General features: G+C 35.7%; 1 protein-coding gene across 1 annotated transcript in view; it reads right to left on the bottom strand.

Moving 5' to 3' along the window:
- MYO3A (myosin IIIA) overlaps positions 1–26,476 on the bottom strand; it is a 259,578-nt gene that overhangs the window by 169,155 nt on the left and 63,947 nt on the right. Inside the window, exons 7-10 of the mRNA XM_012002014.1 lie at positions 15,354–15,430; positions 11,014–11,159; positions 8,600–8,665; positions 6,184–6,339 (exon numbers count right to left, since the gene is read on the bottom strand). Coding sequence (XP_011857404.1) covers positions 6,184–6,339; positions 8,600–8,665; positions 11,014–11,159; positions 15,354–15,430 — 445 coding nt within the window. The remainder of the gene's footprint in view (positions 1–6,183; positions 6,340–8,599; positions 8,666–11,013; positions 11,160–15,353; positions 15,431–26,476) is intronic.

The following is a 26,476-nucleotide window of genomic DNA, read 5'->3' as shown; positions in this document are numbered from 1 at the left end:
CTGATTTGGCTCTCTGTTTGTCTGTTACTGGTGTATACGAATGCTTGTGATTTTTGCACATTAATTTTGTATCCTGAGACTTTGCTGAAGTTGCTTTTTTTTTTTTTTTTTGAGACAGAATCTCCCACTGTCGCCTGGGCTGGAATGCAACAGCATGATCTGGGCTCACTGCAACCTCCGCCTCCCTGGTTCAAGTGATTCTCTTGCCTCAGCCTCCCAAGTAGCTGGGATTACAGGCGCCCACCACCACGCCTGACTAATTTTTTGTATTTTTAGTAGAGAGGGGGTTTCACTACGTTGGCCATGCTGGTCTCGAACTCCTGACCTCGTGATCCACCCGCTTTGGCCTCCCAAAGTGCTGGGATTACAGGTGTGAGGCACCGCACCCAGCAGGTACTTTTAACATTGATTTGATAGTCAATTTTTAGTTTGATTTCCTTTGTTAATCCTTCCACATATGTCTCAAATACGCCTTATATTCTGGCCTGAAAACCATAGATGCCAGGACAAGTGGACTAGTTACAACAGCACCACAAACACAGCCAGTATTTTTGGTCTAAGAAACCAACATTAGTAAGAAAAAGGAGTTACTAAATCCTTTTTATTTCAACAAAATCATATGCAAAATATAACAATCTATAAATGTCAAAGGTAATTGCCACTAGCATGTTGAGAGTATCAAGTAAAATATTAAAGTTATTTTGCATTGTATATACAACACAAAGACAATTTAAGATGATAACATGTTAATAATATGACTTTCAAAAAAAGGAAGTTTTAATTTGGAATTTGTTATCATTTAAGTAGATGCTGGGTTAGATATTTTCTTTACGAGGAATGACAATTATAGTTTAAATAATATTTTTAGGCAAATATTCAAGACATATAAAAGAAGGAATTGTAGGAAGTGTTAAATATTCCGTACAGGAGGTAGATGTGGTGGTTTGTGCCTGTAAGCTCAGCTACTCAGGAGGCTGATGCAGGAGGATCTCTTGAGCCCAGAATTTTGAGGCCAGCCTGAGCAACAGTGAGACCCTGTCTCTAAAATAGAATGAAATAGAATAAAAAATATTCCATATAATGGCTATCCATCTGTTGCTTCAGCAGCTCAAAAATACCCGTCTGCTGTGGGGAAGAAATTTCAAAATGGTTAGCAGGCAGGACTCTGCCTCTCACATAGAAACTGGAAGTGAGCTGAGACCAAGTGTCTCTCACCACGTGTGTGGACCTGTAACCTACGTGTGGGCGATCAGATGGTCCAGTATGGAACTTAGAACCTCAAGGAAGCAACATAAAGCTCAAAGTCAGTTTACAAATATTTTGAGTGGGATGAGGCATTCAAGAAACTAGTGTCACGGCAGGCAATGTTAGAGGCGGGTGGGTGGTTTTCAGTGGCAGCTGTTTAGCTGATGATTCTTGAGGAAGGACAGTTGAAGCCCCCTGCTTTCATGACTAAACCTGGCTCTCTCCCATCCTCTCCATTCTCTGAGCCATCCAACACTGTTCACTAAACTGCTTTACTTTTTAAGTGGGCTTTTATTGTTTTCGTCAAGAATTCTGAATAGCACATTTCAGTTACAAATGACTTTTATCTATTCCTATTAAATCAGATAGTCAACAGTTTAAAAATACTGGATTCATAAGAAAAATTTTACTTTAAAATATTTTATAACTAGAGTTTCTACCAATTTAGTCTGCCTTCTAACATTGTCAATTTTAACTCATGTGAAAAATGCTTTCCTGTTTTTTGAGGAGAGTATTACAACATTGTCTTAATTCTTCAGAATAGTTGAATAAGTTAGAAAAGTGATGTGTTTTATATTCAGGTCTTGACTGAAAATAGAAAGTTCTCATATCCATTCCACAGTATCTCCCAATACTCCACTTCCTCCCAACAAGGAAGTTTATAAAGTATTCAGTTTGTATTCAATTTATATTAGGACCATTTTCTTTAAAGCTGAATCTTTAATTTTAAAAAAATTATCCTGCCAAGCACATACCTCAATTCAATTCTAAAGGATAATATCATGTACAAAAAGAAAAATGTCAGCTTTGAGTTAGCTATGTAGATTTAATACAATCAGATTTTTTGATCCATTTTACCAACATCAGAAACTGTGACAAATCAAGTTATTTTTCATGATCTTCAAGAAGACAGCTTTTGTTTAATGTGTTACCAGCGGCATAACCAAGCCTCTTTTCTTTTGCTTGAGTAAGTCTGACACTTTGGGACTAGTGTGAATATGCATGCTGAGGGCAGGAAAATCTTTCCTCCTCCTTTGAACTAAGATCCATGGTCAAAACAGTGTTGTGGGTAAAAATTCAAGTTCAACTCCCACCTCTTCCAAACATATGTTTGTAAAAAATAAAATACTTCTTACATGTTAAAAAATAAAATTAAAAAGACAAAGATATTTTCTAAAACAAGATGAGCATTAGAGTGGACCTAACAGAGCAAACAAGAACACCAGGTAAGAGGGCAGAAACTATAGGCTGATTCGAAGTCAGGCACCAAAAACGGGAAAAAGAGGCCTGGAGAGTAAAGGAACTAAAACACACATTCACAATGAAGGTCTTGACCGAGATGTGGTGGGAAGAATGGGGCTGAGGGTGGGGTTCTTTGCCTGGGAAAAAGACTGAAAAATCTCTGCTGCTTCTTCCTTTTATACGGAGCCAGGTGCTTGAGATGGCAGGATGGAGAGACAGAAGATCTACTTCTCACTGGCTCAGTAACTAGATCTGCAGTTTCCTTCAAATCACGATGGGCCCTGGGGAATCTTGAAACCAGTAATGGCAAAGGCAAAACCCTCCAGATAGACAGAATGCAGAAGCAAAGAAAAATCAAAATAGAAAACCTCCCACTCAAGATGAGAAAGCAAACGAAAGTTCTGAACCCTAGACTAAGGAAACCAAATATTAAATAAACAAATGAACTCAATAATCAGGACAATTCACCTGTGCTGAAATGCAAATCTGAGAGTTACTGTTAAAAAGTATGTTTAAGATCAAAGAGAAGAAAAATGGAATTACTTTCCCCCAAAAGAAAAAATGAATAGTCAGATATGAAAAGAGTGGTTAACAAAAAAACCACTCACCAAGTAAGAAATTATAGAAATGAAAAATATAGATGTTGATGTATAATAGATATCAGCATGAAAAAAATATTGGTATACAAGATATCTAGACTAGGCCCAGTTCTATGAGAAAATTAGTGAACTGGAAAACAATTTTGAAGAATTCATTCAGACTGTAGCAGAGATTGATAAATGAGTGACAAACATGACAGAGAAATTGCAAGACAGGTGAGGTAAAATAGGAAGTTCCAACATTTATGTCTCAGGAATAAAAAGTGAAAAGAATGAGAGAGGATCAATACTTAAAATAACAACTGGAAAATTTCCATAACTGAGTATATCATGAATTCTCATACTGAAAGCATATTCTCAATTTTTAACAGGATAAACAAGACTACATCTTGTGTCTCAGAATCAGAAAGTGTTGGGCATAACACTGTGCCCAATAATCACTGAAACTTACAGCACAAGCATGACAATCTAATGACAATCTAAATGCTGTGTAGTGCAGCCATTCTTATGATGCTTGAACACTGGGAGACAATTACTCATGGGTCTCTCAAATTTCTGCCTGTCTTATATTAGCTTTTGTTCCAGACTATATTTTCAATAATGTTTGTATAGCAAACAGCCTTAGAAATTAAAAATACTGTCTCCCTCTAGGACAGATGGAAGTTTTATTTGGTGTCCAGGATGGTAAAGTAATGCTTCCTCCAAGGCAAAATTTGGGCAAGCATGCAAGCAGCCCCTTTAAAAGATTGTAGTTTCCCAAGTTCAGGGTTTCCCAGTTATGAGGCAAGCCAAGTGTGGACACAACATCCATCTATTCCACATTTCCCCTAGGACTGTAGCGGGCAAGGAGAACCAATGTGAACATAAACTCATGCTGTCAGCTTGGCAATGAGTAGTAAAGTCCTTTGTCTCTCATCCATGAATCTTGTGTCTTCTACTAGCATTCATGAAACTGTGGCAGGTCAAATTGTTAGCTTGCAAGTAGGGCAATATCTCAGATCCTTCACAGTTCTTGACATTGAACCTCCTACACAATGTGAATACACCTCAATTTCTGTTTATTTTGATTATTTGTTGTCTATTTTGGGAAGAATGAGGTTGCAGCAGATTATGAAACTACATTTACACAAAGATAAAAAGATGGGCATGATTATCTCCTCATTACAAACTACACATCTGCTTCTTTCTTTTTGTCACCTAATTCTTCCTCATTAAAGGTATATCAGGTCTGTCTCTGCAGCAAAGCTGTAAACTCAAACAGGCATGGATTATTATCTCCCAAGATCATCCACAATCATTAGTTCATTTACTCCTGTGAATTAAAGCTTGGGCTTTAAGATCAGAATCTGAATCCTTGCTAAGTCATTTATTTCCTGTGCAGCCTTGTGCAAGTTAATTAACCTCTGCCAACTTCAATTTTTTTCAGCTGTGAAAATGGGTTATCATAAAATATTTTCCTCAGATTTGTTGTAAAATCACATGAGATAACATAATAAAGTCCTAACATAAAATCTGGCACATAGCAGGCATTAAACAAATGGGAACTAAATGTGTACATTCACAACAGGAATTCAAATAAGTAATGTCCTATTCTCTTCTTCCAACTCCTTAAATAGTGATATGCTCCTGGGATGAAACAAATATGATTCTCAAGAATAAAGTGAAATTATAAATTTAACTTTAATAATTTTTTGATTTAATAGTATCATCTATAGGAATTTATCTTAAGAAAACAGTAAGAGATTAATGTACAACTCTGTTCATTACACAGTTACTTGATAGAGTAAAAACAGTAATGGCCAAAAAGTATGGAATTATTTAAATTAATCATTAAATTGTCAGGCAAGGGAATGTTATCTAGCCATTAAAATTTTGTGTTAGAAGAATGTTTAATTATATGGATATTCACTATTCAGTGAAAGTAGACAGTCTCTGGGACACATATAATACTATTACAATTTTGTTTTAAAAATGTTTAAAAATGTCTGGCTGGGCACAGTGGCTCATGCCTGTAATTTTAGCCTTTTGGGAAGCTGAGACAGGTGGATCACTTGAGCTCAGGAATTCAAGACCAGCCTGGGCAACATGGCAGAACCCTGTCTATACTAAAAATACAAAAATTAGCCAGGCATGGTGGTGCATACCTATAGTCCCAGCTACTTGGGGGGTCTGAAGAAAGAGGATCACTTGAACCCTGGAGGTTGAGGCTACAGTGATCAGAGATGGTGCCACTGCACTCCAGCCTGGGTGACAAAGTGAGACCCTGTCTCAAAAAAAAAAAAAAAAGTATACCCAAAAAGAAGATATTAAAAGGTTACAGATTAAAATGTTATACTTGATTAATTTTCCATTGTATATTTTTCTGTGACTTTTAAATTTCCTGAAATAAACTTATATACTGTTTAAAATCCCAATAGGATGTACAAAGATATTTAAAATGATCTTAAATATAATTTAACCAGGGAAAATGAACAAATAATAGTGCCAAAAGGTCTTTCAAGTTTTATGTTTTTTTAATCCCAAATCTAAGATATCTTACTTTATAGAAAAGCAGAAAATACAAGAAAACATATACCAACACAAAAATGATCTTTTGAAGTTTACATTCTTTGTTCTTAAAACCTGTTTAAAAAGTGCTGCCTGTCACGCCTGTAATGCCAGCACTTTGGGAGGCCAAGGCGGGCAGATCACAAGGTCAGGAGATCGAGACCATACTGGCTAACATAGTGAAACCCCGTTTCTACTAAAAATACAAAAAATTAGCCAGGTGTGGTGGCAGGGGCCTGTAGTCCCAGCTACTTGGGAGGCTGAGGCAGGAGAATCGCTTGAACCCAGAAGGTGGAGGTTGCGGTGAGCCGAGATCGTGCCTCTGTACTCCAGCCTGAGCGACAGAGTGAGACTCCGTTTCAAAAAAAATAAAAGTGTTGCCGGTAATTTTACTAATATTGAGATGCAATTCAACAGGTGACACATTCACTTTTCATGTAAGTCCCCATTACCTCCAAATTTTATTCAGCTTAAAAACTAATGTATTATTAAACTATTCAAAATCTTTCAATAATCTCTGGATTTTGGAATCAAGACATTATTTGATTACCTGGCCTTTTCTGTGCCTCCCATGCATTGATGGATGCCAATGAATTCCATTAATTGTTTTTGTAACATCACATCTTTGCCCTCAATTTGAGTAATGAATTTATGTTGTAAAAGATCTGACACTGTTGGACGCTTTTCATAATCTTTAGTCAAGCACCTGCACTGGCAAAAAAGAACATCCAATTGTTAGATAAGTTAGAGTTTTGAAACTATTATTCATATTCCTAAAAATTAATCTAACACACAAGAGTGATGCTCCTCACAAATGCTCAGCCCAAGCTTAAAATATATTAATTGCAATTTTTAATCTCTCAAAAATAGCAAACTGCAATGTGATGAAATGTTTGTGAAAGTGCACACATCTGTGAGTGATTAAGCTGCAGTGATACCAACTTTCAACTAAATACCACTTCTGTCCTCTCCCAGCAAGGATTATTGCATAGTGATAATTAAAATGTCTCCACTGCAAAGTCTCCTTTACAAGTCAGTAGCTGCAGATAAACAACAATGAAGTCATTATAGTTTAATGCTTATCTAAAAAATAAAACAAACAATGCAGTTTCCCTTCATAAATGCTTTTAAAGGCTTCTCAATTGATCTGTTTCTTTCTATGTGATAAAACTGGTAACCCAATTGAGAAGGCCACTCAGCTAAGGATGTTGAAATTCCATGTCAATAGGTATTTTTTGAGGTCATACAGTAGATGTACTAATGCATGTTGTACCTCTTGATAGGTTCAACCAGAGCATATTCTTGAGAAAGGACAGGGCTAGTGAGAGCACCTGAAACAACAGCACAGGAGGAGTATTTGAACAAACGTAGAATGTTTAACCAGCTGTGACAGCTGACTTTGAATATTTAAAAGAAGGACTCAAGTAGTTTTCAGTGGTCACAAGGGGTAAAAGACCCAGAATTGGTTGGTGGAATCAAGAAAGAAACAGCTTTCAGGTCAGTCTAAGGAAGAACTTTTCAAGAGTGAGGCTTATCAAAGTAGAATGAGCTGAACTGGGAAATATTATTTTGACTGGAGATATTTAAGTATTGATTGGGCAGCCACTGAGTGCACATGTTTGAGAAGGATTTAACCTCTGGATATAAACTTGGGCTGTACAACTTTCCAAGACCCCTTTAACCCTGCAATTCACAGAGTCTACAATTATGAGAAAATTGGGCTGTCATTTGGGGATATTAAAAAACAAGAAAAAAGCATAAAAAGATGAAACTCATGCCTTGGCTTGAGCAGCGCCATTTCTAATCAGTATTATAGTAATTAGGCAATTTATTTCATTGAGCTTAACCAAAAATATATTTCCCAGGAATGCTAAAATATGCTAAGGAATAAGAATGCCAATGTCTAAAAAATAAGAACAAGTGCTCTTAGTTTTCCTCTAGTTTAACAGAATGCATTAATTTCTGACATCTGTAGTAATTGTATGTATGTATTCAGAAGAGTCACATATGAAATTATTTTATTCATGTAAAACTTTATCAAATCGTTAATGTGTACTAGGCACTCTGCTAGACTCTGGAGTTACAGTGACAAGTAAGGCACATTCAGTGCCCTAGAGTTGCTTACTGTCTAGTTAAAGAGAAAGATGTCAAAACAGGTAAGCTAAATAGAATTGGCAATGTTAATAGAGGAAGAGAAACCAAACCAATAGCAACCAGGACAGAATACTAACTGCTTGGCAGAAACCAGGAAATGTTTCTCAGAGGGGAAACTGCAAGAAATACATTAGACACTAAGTTCCATTGAGGATTTGTGTGGAAGCATCTACAGTTCCATAAGCAAAGGAGAAATATGAGCCTTTTCAGACAAGCAAATGTGAAGGGAATTCATTACAACCAGGCCTGCCTTAGAACAGGTCCTGAAGGGAGTGCTAAATATGGAAAGCAAAGGCCATGACTGGCCACCACAAAAACACAGTTAGGTACATAGACCAGTAGCACCATAAGCAGCCACACAAACAAGTCTGCATAACAACCAGCTAACAACATGATGACAGGATCAAATCCACACATGCCAATACTAACATTGAATGTAAACAGGCTAAATGCCCCAATTAAAAGGCACAGACGATAAAGTTGGATAAAGAAGCGAAACCTAATAGTATGTTGAGACCCATCTCATATGAAATGACACTCATAGGCAAAACACAGGTGAACAGAAGAACATGTCCATTGATTATAAAGGGTCCACAGAAGCATAGCTATTGATAAGTGAATAAACATGACGCTAAGGCCATTATCTGAGCAATGATAAATTCGCCCAACATTTAAAAGACACTATAGGTGCTTCCTTTGAAGAAAATAATAGAAATCTCTGGGGCCATTTAACAGATAAGAAGAAATAGGAGGAGATTTAGTTATAGCAAGAGGGAATTTCTTTGGTTTTTTAAAACACTCTTTTTACTCACTTGCTTATGAAGTCATTGAATTCTGCTGACCATAGCTCAGGCTGCCTTAGTTTTGGGGGTGGATTCCTAGAAAAATAAGAATCAGTGTTGGATTCTGCGTATTGGTCAGTCAGTGCAAAATGAGATAGACTAATGCAATCACAGGTTCTGCCAGTTGTAATCAAGGATTCCATCTTTTTCCAATTCTAAGACAGATAAATCATTACCTTTCTTTATACAAAAATGACACAATCTTTGTTTCTCTGAAAGCACTTAACATATGACCTGATTTTTCCAACTACTAATCTTTTTCTTTTAAAGAGTCTTCTTGCTTTTACCTAGCTCTAGGGGGAAACATCAATACTTAACAGAACAGAAACAATAGATGCAGGGGAAAAGGTTTCTTTTTCCTATGAGTCCCAATGAAGTCTCTGAGGAACATCCAGGGAACACAGAAGTGGCCTGTTTGGAATATGAAGGAAAGCGTGCCAGGGAGTGGCACAGCAGAATGCCCTTATGAGTTGTTCTGTTGTTACTGGACACACAGCAGGAAACATGTTACAAAGTGTTAAGGAACTGAAAAATATTATTAGCGATAAAGCTGTGAATACAGCTTTAACAATTTTATTAATTCCTTTCAGTTTAAACTGAACAAATATATTTTTTGGCACATTTGTTGAATACAAAGGAACATCACTTGAAAATGAGGCTGATCTAACTCTGCAATCAAGCAACATTGATCAACCATGATAGTCGAATTTGCTGAAGTGCTGCTTTATGTTAATTCTAACAGCTCTTTGTTTTCATTAGCGAAATGGAAATACTTTGTCTTCAGTTCTGCATTACTCCTTAAATAGCTTATAATGAAATTAATGTACAGTTTGTACAGGCTCATTAAAGAAAAGTGCAGCTACTCATCTACTCCAGATCACGACTAAGCTCATTTCACAATCCTGAGGACAATTTGAAGATTGCTGATTTGCACATTAAAAGAAGTAATTCTTTTCTGCAGAAATGTTGTTTTGTTTCTTGTCCTCCTGAAAATGTCCTTTTATGAGATTTATTGGCTTGTTTTGAATAACAAAGTGTGGATTATTTCGGAACACTCAGAACTGGGTAGCTTTTCAGATCCTCTTTTTCTCCATATTACCATAGTCAGTATTCTTGGAAGTCCACTGGTGGTAGACATAATTAAGAAATAACCAAGATGATGCAGTTCCTAGAATTACTTTGCACATTGCCTGTTACCTAAGTACAATATCTATCAACAGTGTCATCCTTCCTTCATGTGGCATTATCACCAAGAGTAATAACATCAGACTAAATATGATGGTTTAATCCACAATTAAAGCAGCTAAGGCAGTACACAACTTCACCTTACATACTGAATGACAATAGGAGTTAGAAACTACAGATTTTTTTCCTGCTTTCTTCAAAATTAATGAAATGTCTTGGATTTAGTATACAGAAGGTTTTCCATTATTTTCTGTAATGTTGTTTCTCCACTTACAAAATAAGCAGTATGTAAAGGATGATATATAGCCAAGGTATTATAATTTGGAACATATAGATAGGACAAGAAATTCAAAGGCAAAAATGAATTCAAACGTTTTGGTCTTATAATAATTTAGTTAGATGCCAAATATTCTAATGTTTCGGATCCCTGTCATCACAGGCTCTGGGTGTGCACTGCATTATAATTAAGGTAAAATCCTTAAAAATATATTTAAAAATAACACCTTTAATAATTATAGGCAGTCTTTTCACATTAGTTATCTGAAACATCTAGGGACTAACCACCACTCATAGAAAATAGTATTTAAAGAAATTAGTTAATAGGATAGTAGGGGAAAATCTGTTGATACACACATGAAGGGGTGGGGGGTACATAAATAGTCAAGTGCTTTCATGGCACCAAAAGAAGTTATTCTTCTAAATTTATTGTTTTATATTAACATATTCAAAATATTAACATGTTTAAAATCATTATTTTCTGGATAAATTTTATATATATTTTTCTTAATAATATTATTTTAAAGTTCTGAACGAAGGGAAATCTTAGCAAGCAGTAAAATATTACTAGATTGGTAGGTAAAGCAAAGCAAAACACTTGCACAGGCTATGGACTCTGATGCCTCACTGACTCGTTGAGGAATTGAAAAAGAGTGAGAGGAACCGCTATTTTCTGAGATCAAATCCTAGCAAAAGAGAGAAAGACACACTGTATCAAGAGAAAGCTCTTTTACTTAGACCAGGGAAATGCAACTACTGAACAAATACAATGTCTCAGAAGAAGCAGAATAATATTCCAGGCTCTTCTGCTCCCAACTTGTTGGAATGTATCTGAACGTCTCCATGAAGAGCACGATGAACACTCAGTGGCTGGAGGAAGAAAAACAGGCTGCAGATACTGGACCCAATGTTAGTCATCTGACCTTGGTATTTTGAAGAGTGCTCTCATGGGATGCAGGTCAGCTAGTGGAGGATCTCCATCACCCAACTCAATGGCCGTTATACCCAGGGACCAAGTGTCACATCTGGCATCATAAGTGGTATCCAATTGCTGTTCACACGCAATCACCTAGTAGAAAACCACACCACCAAAAGGTGAACTTTGTGACCTTAACAAGCATGTAATAAAATACTTAGAACAAAGCATTAAGTATTTAAACTGGTGAAGTTTGACAGCTATAAGAAAAGACGAAGGCAGTAACTTAGGAGGAGAATAAAAGATTAAATTATTATTAGTAATAGTATTTTTGTTCTGGGAACAGATAATACCTTAGGAGGTTTACAAATATAAGGGAAGAAGTCTATGAAAAATATTTTTGAAAATGTAGAACAAAAAGAGGAAAGAAATCGTGTCCCAAATGGAAAGGGATGGGATCAAATGCACAACTAAAGTTTGCGCAGCGGTGTCACTCAATAAATATCTATTGAGGGAATGAAAAGATGAGGGCTATGTTTTTGAAGAATTAAAAGTGGAGGAAATAAAGGTAAACATGTTTGAGGGCTGTCTAGTTAGATGGCCTTGATCTCTACTGGCAACTAGAAGGCAAGGCTACCTAAGGGAGGAATAAGACAAGTTTGGAGGAATGCAAAAGCTTTAAGCCACTAATAAAAGAAAACTGAATAAAAATAAACCTTGACGTAGTTTTACCAACAGCCTATCTGAGGCCACCCTAAATTGTAAAACTGCAACCAGGTTTAAAAACATGTCAGTAATCAAAAGATGTAATTGAGAGTCAAGGAAAAAAGAGGAATTTGTTTTTGTAATATTATAAGATTGTATTATATAGAGAAATTATTGCATTGATTACTTCCCAATTTAGTTGTAAATGTTTAAGTACAAATGCAGATTGATTGTGAATGGTAATTATTAACATCAATAAACACAAAAAGGAAATTCAACTTTACATTCTAAGAATCATCTTCTTGCATTTTTAAAATTTTATGTTTTGTGCATGCCAACCCACAAGAAAAATAAAAAATAATTTTGGAATGATGACAGATTAGAATTGTGTCATTTAAATACAGTACTGTAAAATGATATACAAAGTGAAAAATCTAAGGCCCTTTTGGAAACGATATCTCACCTTCTGACTTCACTTAACATCAGGCTTAACACATTTAAAAAATCAATCTGTGGGCACACTAGAATTCAGTTGGTAACATTTACACACATGTCATCCAGGAAAGGTGACTCCTTCATAAATAAATCCTTATTAATACCTGACACTAATGGCAATGACAGGAAACAGTTTAGTTATAAGCATATCAGTGTGATTAAAAAAATAAAAAGAAGGCAATGATAAACACAATATATGGGGCAAAGGACACTCTTCAGAGGAGGTGAGGAGTTGGAATAGATGAAGAGATAGAGGCCAGAGCATGCTATGGGTAATATTCTGGTTCTGGCATGGGTGGCAAGTTTATGGGAAAATAAGAAGACCATTAACCAATTCATTTCTAAGTACCTGAAGGACAATAATAAATGCATATATAAATAAATTATGCATGTGCATGTATATGTCTATATATAAAGAAAGAGAGAGAATAGTTTCTCAACTTAGAGTTAGTATGATGGGACATCATCATACACAGTGCTTCTTAACCTTTTCTATGAAAGTATTTTCAATATCACATGAGAGTGAACTGCTGAAATCAGAGATCATAGCCTGAAGTACTGAGGGAAACAGTAAAGTCCTAAGTTTTACATTAAAAATTCATGTGGCAAATATTCATAGCAATATTGCTCATAATAACAAAAAGTGATAAACACCCAAATATTCATCAACTGACAAATGGATAAACATAATGTGGTCTATACATACAATGGAATATTATTCAACTCTAAAAATGAGTGATGCATTAATACATGCTTCTACATGGATGACCCTGAAAACATTACACTAGGTAAAAGAAGCCAGACACAGGGCCATATATTGTATGATTCAATTTATTTAAAATATCCAGAAAAGGCCAGTCCACAGAGACAGAAAATAGATTAATGGTTGCCTAGAGTAAGGGGGCTTAGGCAAAGATGAAGAGTGAATGCTAATGACTACTAGGTTTCTTTGAGGGGGAGCAAAAACGTTTTTGATGATTGTGATGATGACTGCACAACCCTGTGAATATACATTAAAAATCAGAATGTTGTATATGTTAAATGACCTAATTCTATAGTTATACCTCTTTAAAGCTGTTAAACATTAAAAAATGCATTCATATGAATTTCTTATTCTGTTGTCTAATATAACTTTGTTTGCTAGAGCTTAAAAATAATGTCTTTTGCCCCGTCATTTTTTTCCTAAGGAAAATTATTTTTCAGGATAATACATTATTTTATGAATTTACATGTGTGGTCAGAGGATATCTCCCCATAGGCTCAGGTGAATTTATGTCCCAGTTTGCCTGGGACATTCTTGTTTAATGCTTGTAGTCCTAGAATCATAATAAATATCATCCCCTTTCACTCTCCAAGGTGTCCTGGTTTGTATGATAAGTTGTATGGTCACCTACTACAGTCGCTAATTCCCTTGTTCCCTTCATCCTGGCAGAAGATGTCTTTATGTAACCAGCAAATACTACTTTTGATATAGAATTTAATTTAAATATGCCAAATCAAGAATTTCACTTTTCAAGTGATAATTGATTTGAACAACCTTGCCTCCTGGGGTCTAAAAACACTGAAATACTTCTATGCCATTATGGTGAATATATACATATATTTATTTACCTTATTGCTTTCTAATTCTTAGACATTTGCTATTAATACCATAGAGTGGTAGATATGGAATATCTTGATTAACTAGAAAGCTGATTATTTAAAATATATTCTTCAAGGTTAGAAAATACTTATTACAGAGAGATGAATATAATAAGAACAAAATCTCAAACACGTATTTCCATGACAGCTTGAAAAAAAATGTAGTGAACCTTTTTTCATATCTATTATATCCATTAGTTTGCTAAGCCAGAAAGAACTTTCAAGCCCTACTGTGCTACTATAGGTTTATTAATAATAAAACTGACATCAGAAAAATGACTGTCTAATAATTGCATATTAATAAGTGTTTTTACTAAATGGAAATTTAAATATTGAATAATGGCTTGTTATAATAAACATACAAAACCCATAAAGCTGGGATATTACACAATAATATTATATGTAATATTATTTATTCTATTAATAATATATGCAAACAAAATGCAATATTTGGTATTGTAACTAGGTTTTTATTAACTTCTCATTTTTGTAATTTTTTTTGTAAGTTTAAAAAACACTAGTAATATATCAAAACAAACTCTAAAGAAACTCTTGAGATTCTCTTATTCAATTTTTGGTTTTGCTTATATGACTATACTTTCTATTTTTATTCTAAGATATGCTCCCTGTTAAAAAAATTTTTTTAATCCATTGTGGATTTTTTTAAGTTTCTTAAAATACTTCATCCTCTGTCCATATTTTGTACTAAGTTTACATTTTAACTTGTTTTGCAAGTAATAATTAAACAAGTATTCAAATAAAAACAGCATACCAGCATTTAATCTTCAAATTTATTTATAAGATTTGAAAATATTAATATAGTATATTAATTACTTCTCCTCCCTTCACTCCCTAGAAAACTGGAGATAAATAGCAGCACTTTCCCCAACAGTTGTAGAGACAGTCTTCAAAAATAAGGGTCCATTATAAGTGATAAACATAAAAAGATTAAAATCATTAATAGTGATGGGGGGAGAAGATGACTCTTGAAAGCCTTTTACCTCAACTATTTTAGCAGTTTATCTGCAACGTCCCAAAGGTAATGATGTAAAGAATTTACTAAAGCTAAGCATAGCCCCTAGGCAGAGTGTCTCAACACAGGAACCTGCCATATAGGTTAATGGACCTGAATCTGCTCCCACAAAGGATAGGGGTTCTCATAATATTATATTTCTATCATAATTTTAAAATATAATGTAAATATCATTAGTACAGAGACACGGTAAACACCTAAATTTAATGAAAAAACAAACCTGGAAGTAGTTTCTCTTTACAACATCTGATTTACTCATTCCTTCTTTCACTGATTCATGTGTTCATTCACAGCCCATTTACTGACCACCTCCCAGGTACCTCCTCACACATGTAAAAATCTCAGGTGAAAATAACACAACTGAGAGTTTCTTCTGTTATATTCCAAAATGCTTACGGAGATAGAGTACACATAAAAAGGAAAGTCAGACAGGATCAGCTATTACGTTTGTCTCCCTCAAAACTCTATCTGACCTCAGGAGCCATCCAAAACGGTGTTCCTACGGATGTGTTCCGACGGTGCCGGGTACTGGTAAGCTGTGCAGACACACCTAGAGGAAGAGACAAGATGTACTTTTTCCATTAATTACTCATATAAAGAGATTTCAATTGCTACAGTCTTTTTTGCAAACTAATATTAAAATTCTATTTCCTCAAAGCTGCCACTGGCCCTAACGTCACGTTAAAGGATCCTAAATCAGGATTTCTGCAGAGCCAAAAAGCAGAATGGTCCTCCTATTTTCTCTTTCTCAACTCCAAATCCTGCTCCTTCCTGAAGCCCCATTTCAAGTCTTAATTCCCCCATGCTGGCTTTTAATCTGTTCCAATTATACTGATCCCTATTTCTTTCTATCTTCTACATTGTAAACAATTTTACATATTTTGGCATGTAATTGTTATTTGAACGGCATGCTTCCTCCCTGCCCTCTTCCTGTCCCTGCCCACTAACAAATTCCAGCAAGTTTGAGGATGTCCTATATGGTGTTATGCACATAGTAGGTCACTTGTGAATCTTCATAAAATTATTTTCCATCTACTAACCCTGGGCAAATCACACCTTATCTGACTGGAAGTTTCAAATTAACTATATCTATTTAAACTAACATCATTAACAGAACGAGTTCTCTTCCTTTAGAGAGATTACAGACTGAAGGGCTACAATAAAGAGGTATAATCAAATATTTCATTCATGTCATTCCATTAATTCCACCTTGTTAGATACCCTCCTCACTGACCTTCAAGAGAATTAGGAGTACAGTTTCTTTTCTCGATTTTCACACTCCTGCTCCTCTGGTTATCTGACTGTACAGAGCTCCTACCCTTCACCTTGCTGTGGACTTGATGGGTTAAACCCAAATCATGGGCTTTCTCTACCTGATTTCCCTGCTTTGGAAAGTGCCTCCCCAAAGTCATATTCATTTTAGGCTTTGGTTGCTTATCTTATAAGCCAAATAGAGGAGAGGTACTAATGAAGATTTAAAATGGAGATATATTTTATTTCTCCAAGATGGCATTTGACTTTTACCATGAAATTCAAAGGCCATATGCAAGCAAATGGGTGTTTCAGTGTTGGAAATATACTCGGGCAGAAGAGTGAGGAGTGTAACATCAGAAACAGGACACATGCCCAACTATGAACAAGTGACAGAGGAAGAAATTTACTAAATTTCATGTTTTTTGACTGCTATGCAATGCCTGTTAAACTTCAAGATCACTTAACTAACACAATCAACTAGCTTCATAGCTAGAAGATAACTTAATGGTCATAAATTCTAACTTGCTCATTTTCAGGTTAGTAAACTTAAGCTGGAAAGAAAAGTCACTCTCCTGAGGACAAATGACATTTTTACTTAGTGTAAATTCCCACAAGAAAAATAGCTAAGACAGAAAAATGCACAATTCTATTAAAATGATTGACATAAATTGCATTTAAAGGCAACAGGGATCCAAAGTATAGGTTAAGGAGCCCAAGGAAGTAAAGAAGATTAGGAAAATCATCTTGTCTAGAGAGTAACTAAAGGAATAAGTCACCAAGATAAACAGTTACATAATCAACTCAAGAGAGAAGCTGCTGATGTGTGGAAAATTCCAGGCAGAGTGCTGGGATAATGAGAAGATACAGAAAGGAAAAAAAGGTCAAAAAGGACAAAGGCTGAACAGAAAACAGGCTAATAGAAAGAGCAATAATCTATTAAAAGTCAAAGCCACAGGAACATTATAGAGGTTAGGGTTTATGTTAATGCTTCTTCAGTCTTTTGCTTTGCTAGGGAATTTTCAGGCTATTTTAGTTCTGCCCAAAAAGGCTTCCTGGGCTATTCCATGGCTATACAGCAACTCCATTCTCTATTGCATAAATGCTATTTTTAGGGAGAGAAACATGCAGGCTTTATTCTTGTAGTTAAGAAAACTCTTAGGGTCTTAGAAAGACAGCAGAAACATCAAATATGTGTTTTCCATCGTGGCTCAAACAGACCAGACAACTTCTGGGAATTCAATTTGCTATAACCTTTGACATCTCGATAGAGCAGGGAGAAAAGCATATGTTTTTGTCATTGTTAATAACAAAATACTGTAGGAATGAGAACTGAAACTATAAAAATACAGAATTTTGTTAACATAAAGGGGTCATAAATTGTATTATACCATCTAATATTATTATTTTGTTGATGAGGTTAAGACACTGTGATAGTTAATTTTATGTGTCAACTTGGGAGGGCCATGGCTATTTTAGGTCATCCAACAATGCTTCCTAGACTGTTCCATGGCTGTACGGCAACCCCATTTCCTATTGCATAAGTCAAATGGTATTTGGTAAGACTATATTCTGGATATTTCTGTGAAGGTGTTTTTGAAATCAGATTAATATTTTGAAATCAGATTAATATTTAAATTGGTGGATTTTTTAAAGTTAAACAAGGCTTTTATATTGATGTGTAGTAACAAGCAAAAGTTTTGCGCTCCCATTTCTGAAAGTTATATGAAGTTTAAAACCCAGTTCTACAGTTGACATTTTTAAAAGGCCTAAGACTTCCACATTGGTTAGACAACTCTCGGTTTAAAATAGCTTTTATTTTTTATTTTCTTTTTATTTCAATAACTTTTGATGTACAAGTGTTTATTTGATACATGAATGAATTATATAGTGGTAAATCTGAGATTTTAGTGCACCCATTACCCAAGTAGTGTACGTTGTACCTAAGGTGCAGTTTTCTTATCCCTAGCCCCGCTCCTGCTCACTCTCTTCTGAGTCTCTAAAGTCTATTATATCACTCGGTATGCTTTTGCATACTCACAGCTTAGCTCCCACTTATAAGTGAGAATATTTGGTTTTTGGTTCTCCACTCCTGTGGTACTTCACTTAGCATAATGGCCTCCAGCTCCATCCAAGTTGTTGCAAAAGACGTTATTTTATTCCTTTTAATGGCTGAGTAGTATTCCATGGTGTATACATGGAACATTTTCTTTATACATTCATTAGCTGATGGGCATTTAGGTTGGTACCACATCTTTGAAATTGTGAATTATGCTGCTATAAACAAACAAGTACAAGTGTCTTTTTCATATAATGACTTCTTCTCCTTTGGGTAGATATCCAGTAGTGGGATTGCTGGATCAAATGGTAGATCTACTTTTATTAATAGCTCTTTAAGGAATCTCCATACTATTTTTCATAGAAGTTGTACTAATTTACACTTTCACCAGCAGTGTATAAGTATTCCCTTTTCTCCATATCCCTGCCAACATCTATTGTATTCAGACTTTTTAGTAATGGCCATTCTTGCAGGATTATGGTGGTATATCTCATTGTGGTTTTAATTTGCATTTCCCTGATGATTAATGATGTTGAACAGTTTTTCATATGTTTGTTGGTCTTCATATATTTTCTTTTGAGAAATGTCTATTCATGTCCTTTGCCCACTTTTTAATGGACGTATTTTATTTTTCTTGGTGATTTGAGCTCCTCGTAGATTCAGGATATTAATCCTTTGTTGGATGCATAGATTGCAAATACTGTCTCCCATTCTTTGGTTTGTCTGTTTATTCTGCTGATTATTTATTCTGCTGATTATTTATTCTGCTGTGCAGAAGAATTTTAGTTAATTAGATCCCATTTATTTATTTTTGTTGTTGTTGCATTTGCTTTTGGGGTCTTAGTCATGAATTCTTTGCCTAGGCCGATGTCTAGAAAAGTTTTTCCTATGTTGTCTCCTAGAATTTTTAATAGGTTCAGGTGTTATATTTAAGTCTTTGATCCATCATGAGTTGCTTTTTGTATAAGGTGAGAGATAGAGTTCTGGTTTTATTCTTCTACATGTGGCTCGCCAGTTTTGCCAGCACCATTTATTAAATAGGGTATCTATTTCCCAATTTATGTTTTTGTATGCTTTGTCAAAGATCAGTTGGCTGTATGTATTTGGCTTTGTTTCTGAGTTCTCTATTCTGTTCCATTGGTCTATGTGCATACTTTCATATCTGTACCATGCTGTTTTGGTAATTACAGCCTTGTAGTATAATTTGAAGCCCAGTAATGTGATGCATCCTGATTTCTTTGTTTTTGTTCAGTTTTTTTGGTATTGTTTTGTTTTTTGCTTAGGATTGCTTTGGCTATTTGGGCTCTTTTGGGTTCCATATTAATTTTAGAATCATTTTTTCTAATTCTGTGAAAAATAATATTGATATTTTGATGGGAATAGCACTGAATCTGTAGATTGTTTCAGGCAGTATGGTCCTTCTGACAATATTGATTCTTCCAATCCATGAGCATGAGATGCATTTCCATTTGTTTGTGTCACCTATGATTTCTTTTGGCAGTGTTTTGTAGTTCTCCTTGTAGAGATCTTTCACCTGTTTAGTTAAGTATATTCCTGAGTATTTTTATTTTGTTTGCAGCTATTGTAAATGGACTGAGTCCTCAATTTGATTCTCAGCTTGGTCATTTTGGTGTAGCAGGGCTACTGATTTGTGTACATTGACTTTGTAACCTAAGACGACTGAATTAATTTATCAAATCTAAGTTTTTTGGAGGAGTCTTTAGGATTTTCTAGGTATACAATCATATTATCTACAAACAGCCAAGTTGGACTTCCTCTTTTCCCATTTGGATGCCCTTTATTTCTTTCTCTTACTTAATTGCTCTGCACTTCCAGAACTATGTTGAATAGGGATAGTGAAAGTGGGCATACTTGTCTTGTTCCTGTTCAGGGGGAAAGGTTTCAACTTTTCCCCATTCAGTATGATGGTGGCTGTGTGTTTGTCATAGATGGCTTTTACTATTTTGAGATAGGTGCCTTACATGCCTAGTTTGTTGAGAGTTTTTATCATAAAGGGATGATGGACTTTGTTAAATACTTTTTCTGCATCTATTGAGATGATCATATGGTTCTGGGTTTTAATTCTGTTTATGTGATTCATTACAGTTATTGACTTGTATATGTTAAACTATCCCTGCATCCCTGGGATGAAAACCACTTGCTTATGATGAATTACCTTCTTGATGTGCTGTTGGATTCAGTTAGCTAGTATTTGGTTGAGGATTTTTGCATCAATGTTCATTAGGGAAATTGGTCTGTAGCTGTGTCCTTTCCAGCTTTTGGTATCAGGGTGATACTAGCTTCATAGAATGATTTAGGGAGGATTCCTTCTTTCTCAGTCTTTTGAAATAGTTTCAGTGGGATTTGTATCGATTCTTCTTTGAATGTCTGATAGAATTCAGTGAATACGCCTGGTCCTGGACTTTTTTTGTTGACGGTTTTAAAATTACTAGTTCAATCTTGCTGTTTGTTACTGGTTTGTTTAAGGTTTCCATTTCTTCCTGATTTAATCTAGGTGGGTTGTATGCTTATAGGAATGTGTCCATTTCCTCTACGTTTTCTAGTTTGTCGAAATGGTTTTTATTTAAATAATGTAAACTAAGTATATAAATCATCATCTTTTCTTTTCTTTTTTTAAAAATTTTTTTAGACGTGGTCTCACTTCCATCGCCCAGGCTAGACTGCAGTGGTGCAATCACAGCTCACTGTATCCTCGATTTCCTGAGTTCAGGTTATTCTTCCATCTCAGTCTCCTGAGTAATTGGCGCTACAGGCGCACACTACCACACCCAGCTGACTTTTATTTTGTATTTTTAGTAGAGACAGGGTTTCATCATGTTGCCCAGGCTGTTCTTGAACTCCTTGGCTCAAGCAATTCACACACCTCTACCTCCCAAAGTGCTGGCATTACAAGTGTGAGCCACTACCCTGGGCCAGAAATAATCATCTTTAATATGAAAATAGACCCTTGGGCCAGGGAGGCAGAGGTTACAGTGAGCCAAAAGACTGCATCATTGTACTCTGACCTGGGTGACAGAGTGAGATGCTATCTCAAGAACAAAAACAAAAATAATCCACAAAGTAAACAGAATGCTATAGTTGACAATCTCATTTAATTAAATAGTATTTAACAAATATATGCAAAACTCTTCAGTTAGTATATTTCAAAACCGTTGTAAATCTCTAGCAAATGGAATATTAAAGTGTGCCCTCCAGCAAGTCATTTTCCTTCTGTAGGCTCTTGTTTTCTCATTGTTTAATTTAGGGGACTGGAATAAATAAACGATTCTTTATTACTTTTGGATTAAAAACTACTTAGGGAATCTTGGCGGGGTGCGGTGGCTCATGCCTGTAATCCCAGTACTTTGGGACGCCAAGGCAGGTGGATTGCAAGGTCAGGAGTTCAAGACCAGCCTGGCCAATATGGTGAAACTCTGTCTCTACTAAAAATACAAAAATTAGCTGGGCTTGGTGGCACGTGCCTGTAGTCCCAGCTAGTTGGGAGGCCGAGGCAGAAGAATCACTTGAACCTGGGAGGCAGAGGTTGCAGTGAGCCAAAATCACACCATTGCACTCCAGCCTGGGCAACAGAGCAACACTCCATCAAAACAAACAAACAAACAAACAAAAAACCTACTTAGTCATCTCATGGATGCTATATACTTTCACATCAAGAAATTCATATTCAGACATTTTGCATATAACAAGGATAAAAAAAATCTTTTGATGTTCCTGTACTTAATATACCAAATGATATTGAAGCATCTTTCCAGCTTTAACATTCAATGAGTCTCTACAGCAACTCAAGGTAACTGGCTCACTCCAATCACCTTTCCAAACAGTCATGTGATTTCTCTTCGAAGTCCATCCTCTCTCCAGTCTTCCTGGCTCTAGATCTTTTCCTTTCTTTAAGACTTAGTTTGTATCTTATAATAAAGATAATTAAATGGCTTTCTTTAAAGATCTCAACATCACACTGTTTGCTGCATTCTTCTTGGCTTTGGACATATGAACTATGCACCCAGCTCTGTCTGCATGATTCAATCCTGGATGACTATGTACATATGTATATATGTCCAGTACTGGATCTTAGCTGTAGAGAGTACACAGCATACTTCTCATTCATGGTACACTATCATCACTGATACCTTGTCTTATTTTTCTGTTTCCTTTTTGCCCCATTTACCTCCTCCATTGTCCTCTCTCCTGCCCACCAAAATTTCTATTAACTTAAAGTTCTTCAGAGATTAAAATTTTAGAGCTGCAGACTAAGATATTTTGGTCTAGTTCCAAACACTTGTTTTACAATGAGAAGAACTGAGAAGCAAAGAAGTCATTCTTAAAATATAAGTAAAGTCCTCTCGGTTCACCTTAAGTTATCACATCATAGAGAAGCACACTTGGTAGCTCTTACTAAAATGTCCACAGCTGTGTTGAGGTCAAACAAGGGAGGCTGAGGCTTCTGTTTTTGAGTGAACTTGATAGCAACATAAAAACTCCAGAGGTTGCTCTACATACCTGCACTTGAGGAGTAGGGAGAAGAGACTGTTTCTCCAGTGAAAGAGTAGGAGGAAGCAAGCAGTCTCCACTCCTGCCTTTCACTTACCTGTCCCAGTTCCAGTCCCTTGGGCCTGCTCTCTCATTTGTGAGACTGCCTTTTGTATTTGGCCTTTTTTTGGGGAGCTAGTTTGGGGTGTCTAGTCCTTACAACTAAAAGATTGTTGACTAAAACATACACCAGTATCTACAATGTTAAACAGTTTAATTCAACTTTGAAAAATGGTCAGTTTTAGAACTCTTGAGCCCACAGGTTCTGCTTGAATCATAAAGCTCTAAAATAAAGAGTCCACTTATTCATGACTCAACTTTATATAATAATTATAAAGACCTTGCCTTTCAAATAAGGTAAAAGTCACCTCCTCGAAGTACAAAAACATATTCTGGATGAGTAATATATTAATGTGCTATATAGGTATGAGCATTCAAAAACTCTGCCAATAAACCATAATGGAAATAATGTGTTCACTTATTAAAAAAAAAAAAACAAAACTCTGCCAACTTTTAAAATGGTTTTCCTTCTAGTTTTTTTTTTTTCAGTGTATCATTTCACTCTATAAAGCACTAGCTCTTAAATTTTCAAGATTCATAACATTCAACTAATATGTATTACATATATATGTTATATACATACACACATACACATAATTTCAACCTTAGAGAAAAGTTGGCAAGAAAACTATGAAGTACTTTTTTGCCTGAAACACCTGAGAGTAAGGTGGGCTACATAATGCCCCTTCACTCCTATATATTTGTTTGTAATTGCCACAAACAAGGATATTCCCGTACACAACCTTCAAAATCAGGAATTTTAACGCTGATACACTTCTATCATCTATTCTACAGAGCCCATTCAGATTTTATCAACTGTCCTAAACATGTCCTTTATAACAAAATGATCTAATCCAGGATTATGTGTTACTTTTAGTTGTCAAGTTTCTAATCTCCTTCAATCTGGAGGAGTTCTTCAATCTTTTCTTGAATTTCATGAACTTAACATTTTTTTTTTAAGATTTCAGGCCAGTTGTTCCACAGACTGTTACTGAACTTGGGTTTGTTGTATCTTCCCTCGTGATTTTATTTTTGACAGGCACATCACAGAAGTGATGCTGAGGTCTTCTCATTGCATCCTCTCAGGTGCTGTGTGGTTTGCATTCATCTCATTACTAGTTATGTTTGCTTTGAGCACTTGATTAATGGTTGTGTCTGCCAGTCTTCTCCCCTGTAATCTTTCCCTCTTTCTTTTGTAATTAATTAGTATTTTGTGGAGAGATATTTTGAAACAATTAAGCTACCCTATTTCTAATCAAAACTTAACCCACTAGTTTTAGCAGCCATTGAAATTTTTGGATGAATTAATTATTACATAGACAGTTACCAAATGATTAATTTTAAAATTACACAATTTCTTCTATCTTTACTCATCAGCATTCTTCTGCAAGGAAAAGCTTTTCCTTCTCCCCATTCATTTAATTATGTATGTATTTATGGCAGTATGGATTAATGGAATTTTTATTGCATTCAGTGAATTACCATCATTACCAGCAATATTAGTATTTTGGTGCTCAAACTGTCCCAGATCTAGAGAGTAAGAATAGATACAAGTTGGCTTCTGTGTGCCTCTGATACGTCTCCATCATTATTTGAGTATTTCCTTATTTGGAGGGCATAGTAAGTTCCAGGGTCATCTCACAGAGCCCTAAAATCAGCCTTTCTCCAAGAATCCTTGATTCCTTTTAGTTGAGAATTACATTTAAAAACCAAAAGCTAGGTGCTAGATGTGCTCTCTTAATGCACCCTCTTAGCAGAATTAGCTAGGTAATATGTACACACACACACACACACACACACACACACACACACATGCATTCACATTACGATTATGTTTGTATCTGTTTATATATATTAAAACGGTAAGTTCACATTGATACCTCCAATTCCAATCCAACACCACCATAATTCTTTTCTCTAACAGTAAGAAACCTGCCTCCCGTTGTCCTCAGTATATCTCCCGATGGTATCAGGCCTCCTTTAGGCAACCAGTCTTTTCACCCTGACCCCTATGCAGATGCCTTTTTCATCTACAGGAAGTTCTTCCCCATACAGGGTCATCCCCATCACCCTACATGGATGCACTTCTCATCCCACTTGAGGACCCAACACTCCCTGCCAGCAGACACCTTCCTCACCCCTCTCAGGCTCCAAACTGCCTCCTGAGCTGCACCTGGACTCCCACGCTTGCTTGCCCCACCTAATGGCTTTTGTTCCAAATTATTCAGAAAGAAAGGAAGGATTGAAGGGCACTTCATAGTTTTTAAGTTCGGGTGTACTGCCTCACTTGGTGCTAAAAAGTGGGTTATTAATAAACAAATCACAACTTCTCTTTGACCTACATTATGCATTGGGGATTTGGTCTAAAATTGGGCATGTGGGTAATAAGAGATTTAAAACCATAAAATATTCTGTCATAAGAATGAGGTCTAAATAAATCACAAAAAGTACATTCTGTACTTTTGTATTGAAATGTTAAGTATCCTATTAGAAATGAAGTTCCCCAGAGAGAAATCCACAGAAATGAGAACTGAGGGCTGTCCTTTAAATTTAGTCTCTTTCATTTTCTATTCAAGATAAAGATTGTTTTTTTCAGACATTAGTTCACTTGCCTGAAGGGATGCATCTCCTGGGAAGTCATATTATTTATTGATTGATCATATACCAGTGATGGCTAATACATTTCATTAATAATATTTATAACCTCACTTGTCATTTTGCTCTCTGAGGTGTCTGGTGACGTTTTGTAAAAGAATACTCCACTTAAGAAAACTAAAAGGTTTTCTTAAAGGCCATATTCATAACGAGCATTAGCAAACTGAATCTTACTTTTAGTGTAATGAGGTAGCTTCATATTTAAGGTAATACTGAATTTATTCTAGCAGGGGGTTATTGTTTTCTTTTTGGGAAACATAGAGGCACCTCTTTTGGAAACTCAGATTTTCATTATTTAGCAACTATTTATTAAACACCTACTATGTGTACAGCACTGAGCTATAAGCTAAGTAGGAATATTATCTCATAATAACGGTAACAGTTCAGATTTTCTGAATGACAAAGTATCAGTAATTATACTAAGTAGTTTGTCTCTGGCATCCCATTTACTCTTCACAGCAACCAGTCTTAGGAGGTAGAGACTTTTTCACACTTGTAGATGCGCAGGTTGATGCCCTTGCAGATTCTGTGTGACTTTCTCATTGTCACACAATTATATGGCAAGTCTTCCCTCTCCTTCATTCATTCATTTATTAAGTACTTTCAAAATGTTAGCACTGTACTTGGTTCTAGGCACAAAGTGACAAAGTGATAGACCAAACAGAGAAATCTATAGCTTAGCAGAGAAAGCACTCAAATAAAATATGATTACAATAAAGTCTGACAACTGGTTAGCTAAATGAAGTGCAGCGTGTTGGGGAAAACTCGGGCAAGCAGAAGTTAGTTAGGTGCTGTTAGATATGAGTTCTAAATTTCTTTTCAAAGAGTCAATATGTCAGTATGTTCAATTCCTTGCCTTCTACTTTTACACTTAACTTCTTCATAAAGCAATCTTTTTCGATTACCTGCTCCACCCTGACTCATTCAGATTATCTACTCCACCCTGACTCATTCCCATTACCTGCTCCACCCTGACTCATTCCGATTACCTGCTCCACCCTGACTCATTCCGATTACCTGCTC

Source organism: Mandrillus leucophaeus, unplaced genomic scaffold (assembly GCF_000951045.1).
Source record: "Mandrillus leucophaeus isolate KB7577 unplaced genomic scaffold, Mleu.le_1.0 Scaffold673, whole genome shotgun sequence".
Lineage (NCBI taxonomy): Eukaryota > Metazoa > Chordata > Mammalia > Primates > Cercopithecidae > Mandrillus > Mandrillus leucophaeus.
Note: the sequence above shows the minus strand (reverse complement) of the source record. Positions and strands in the feature narration are given on the sequence as shown.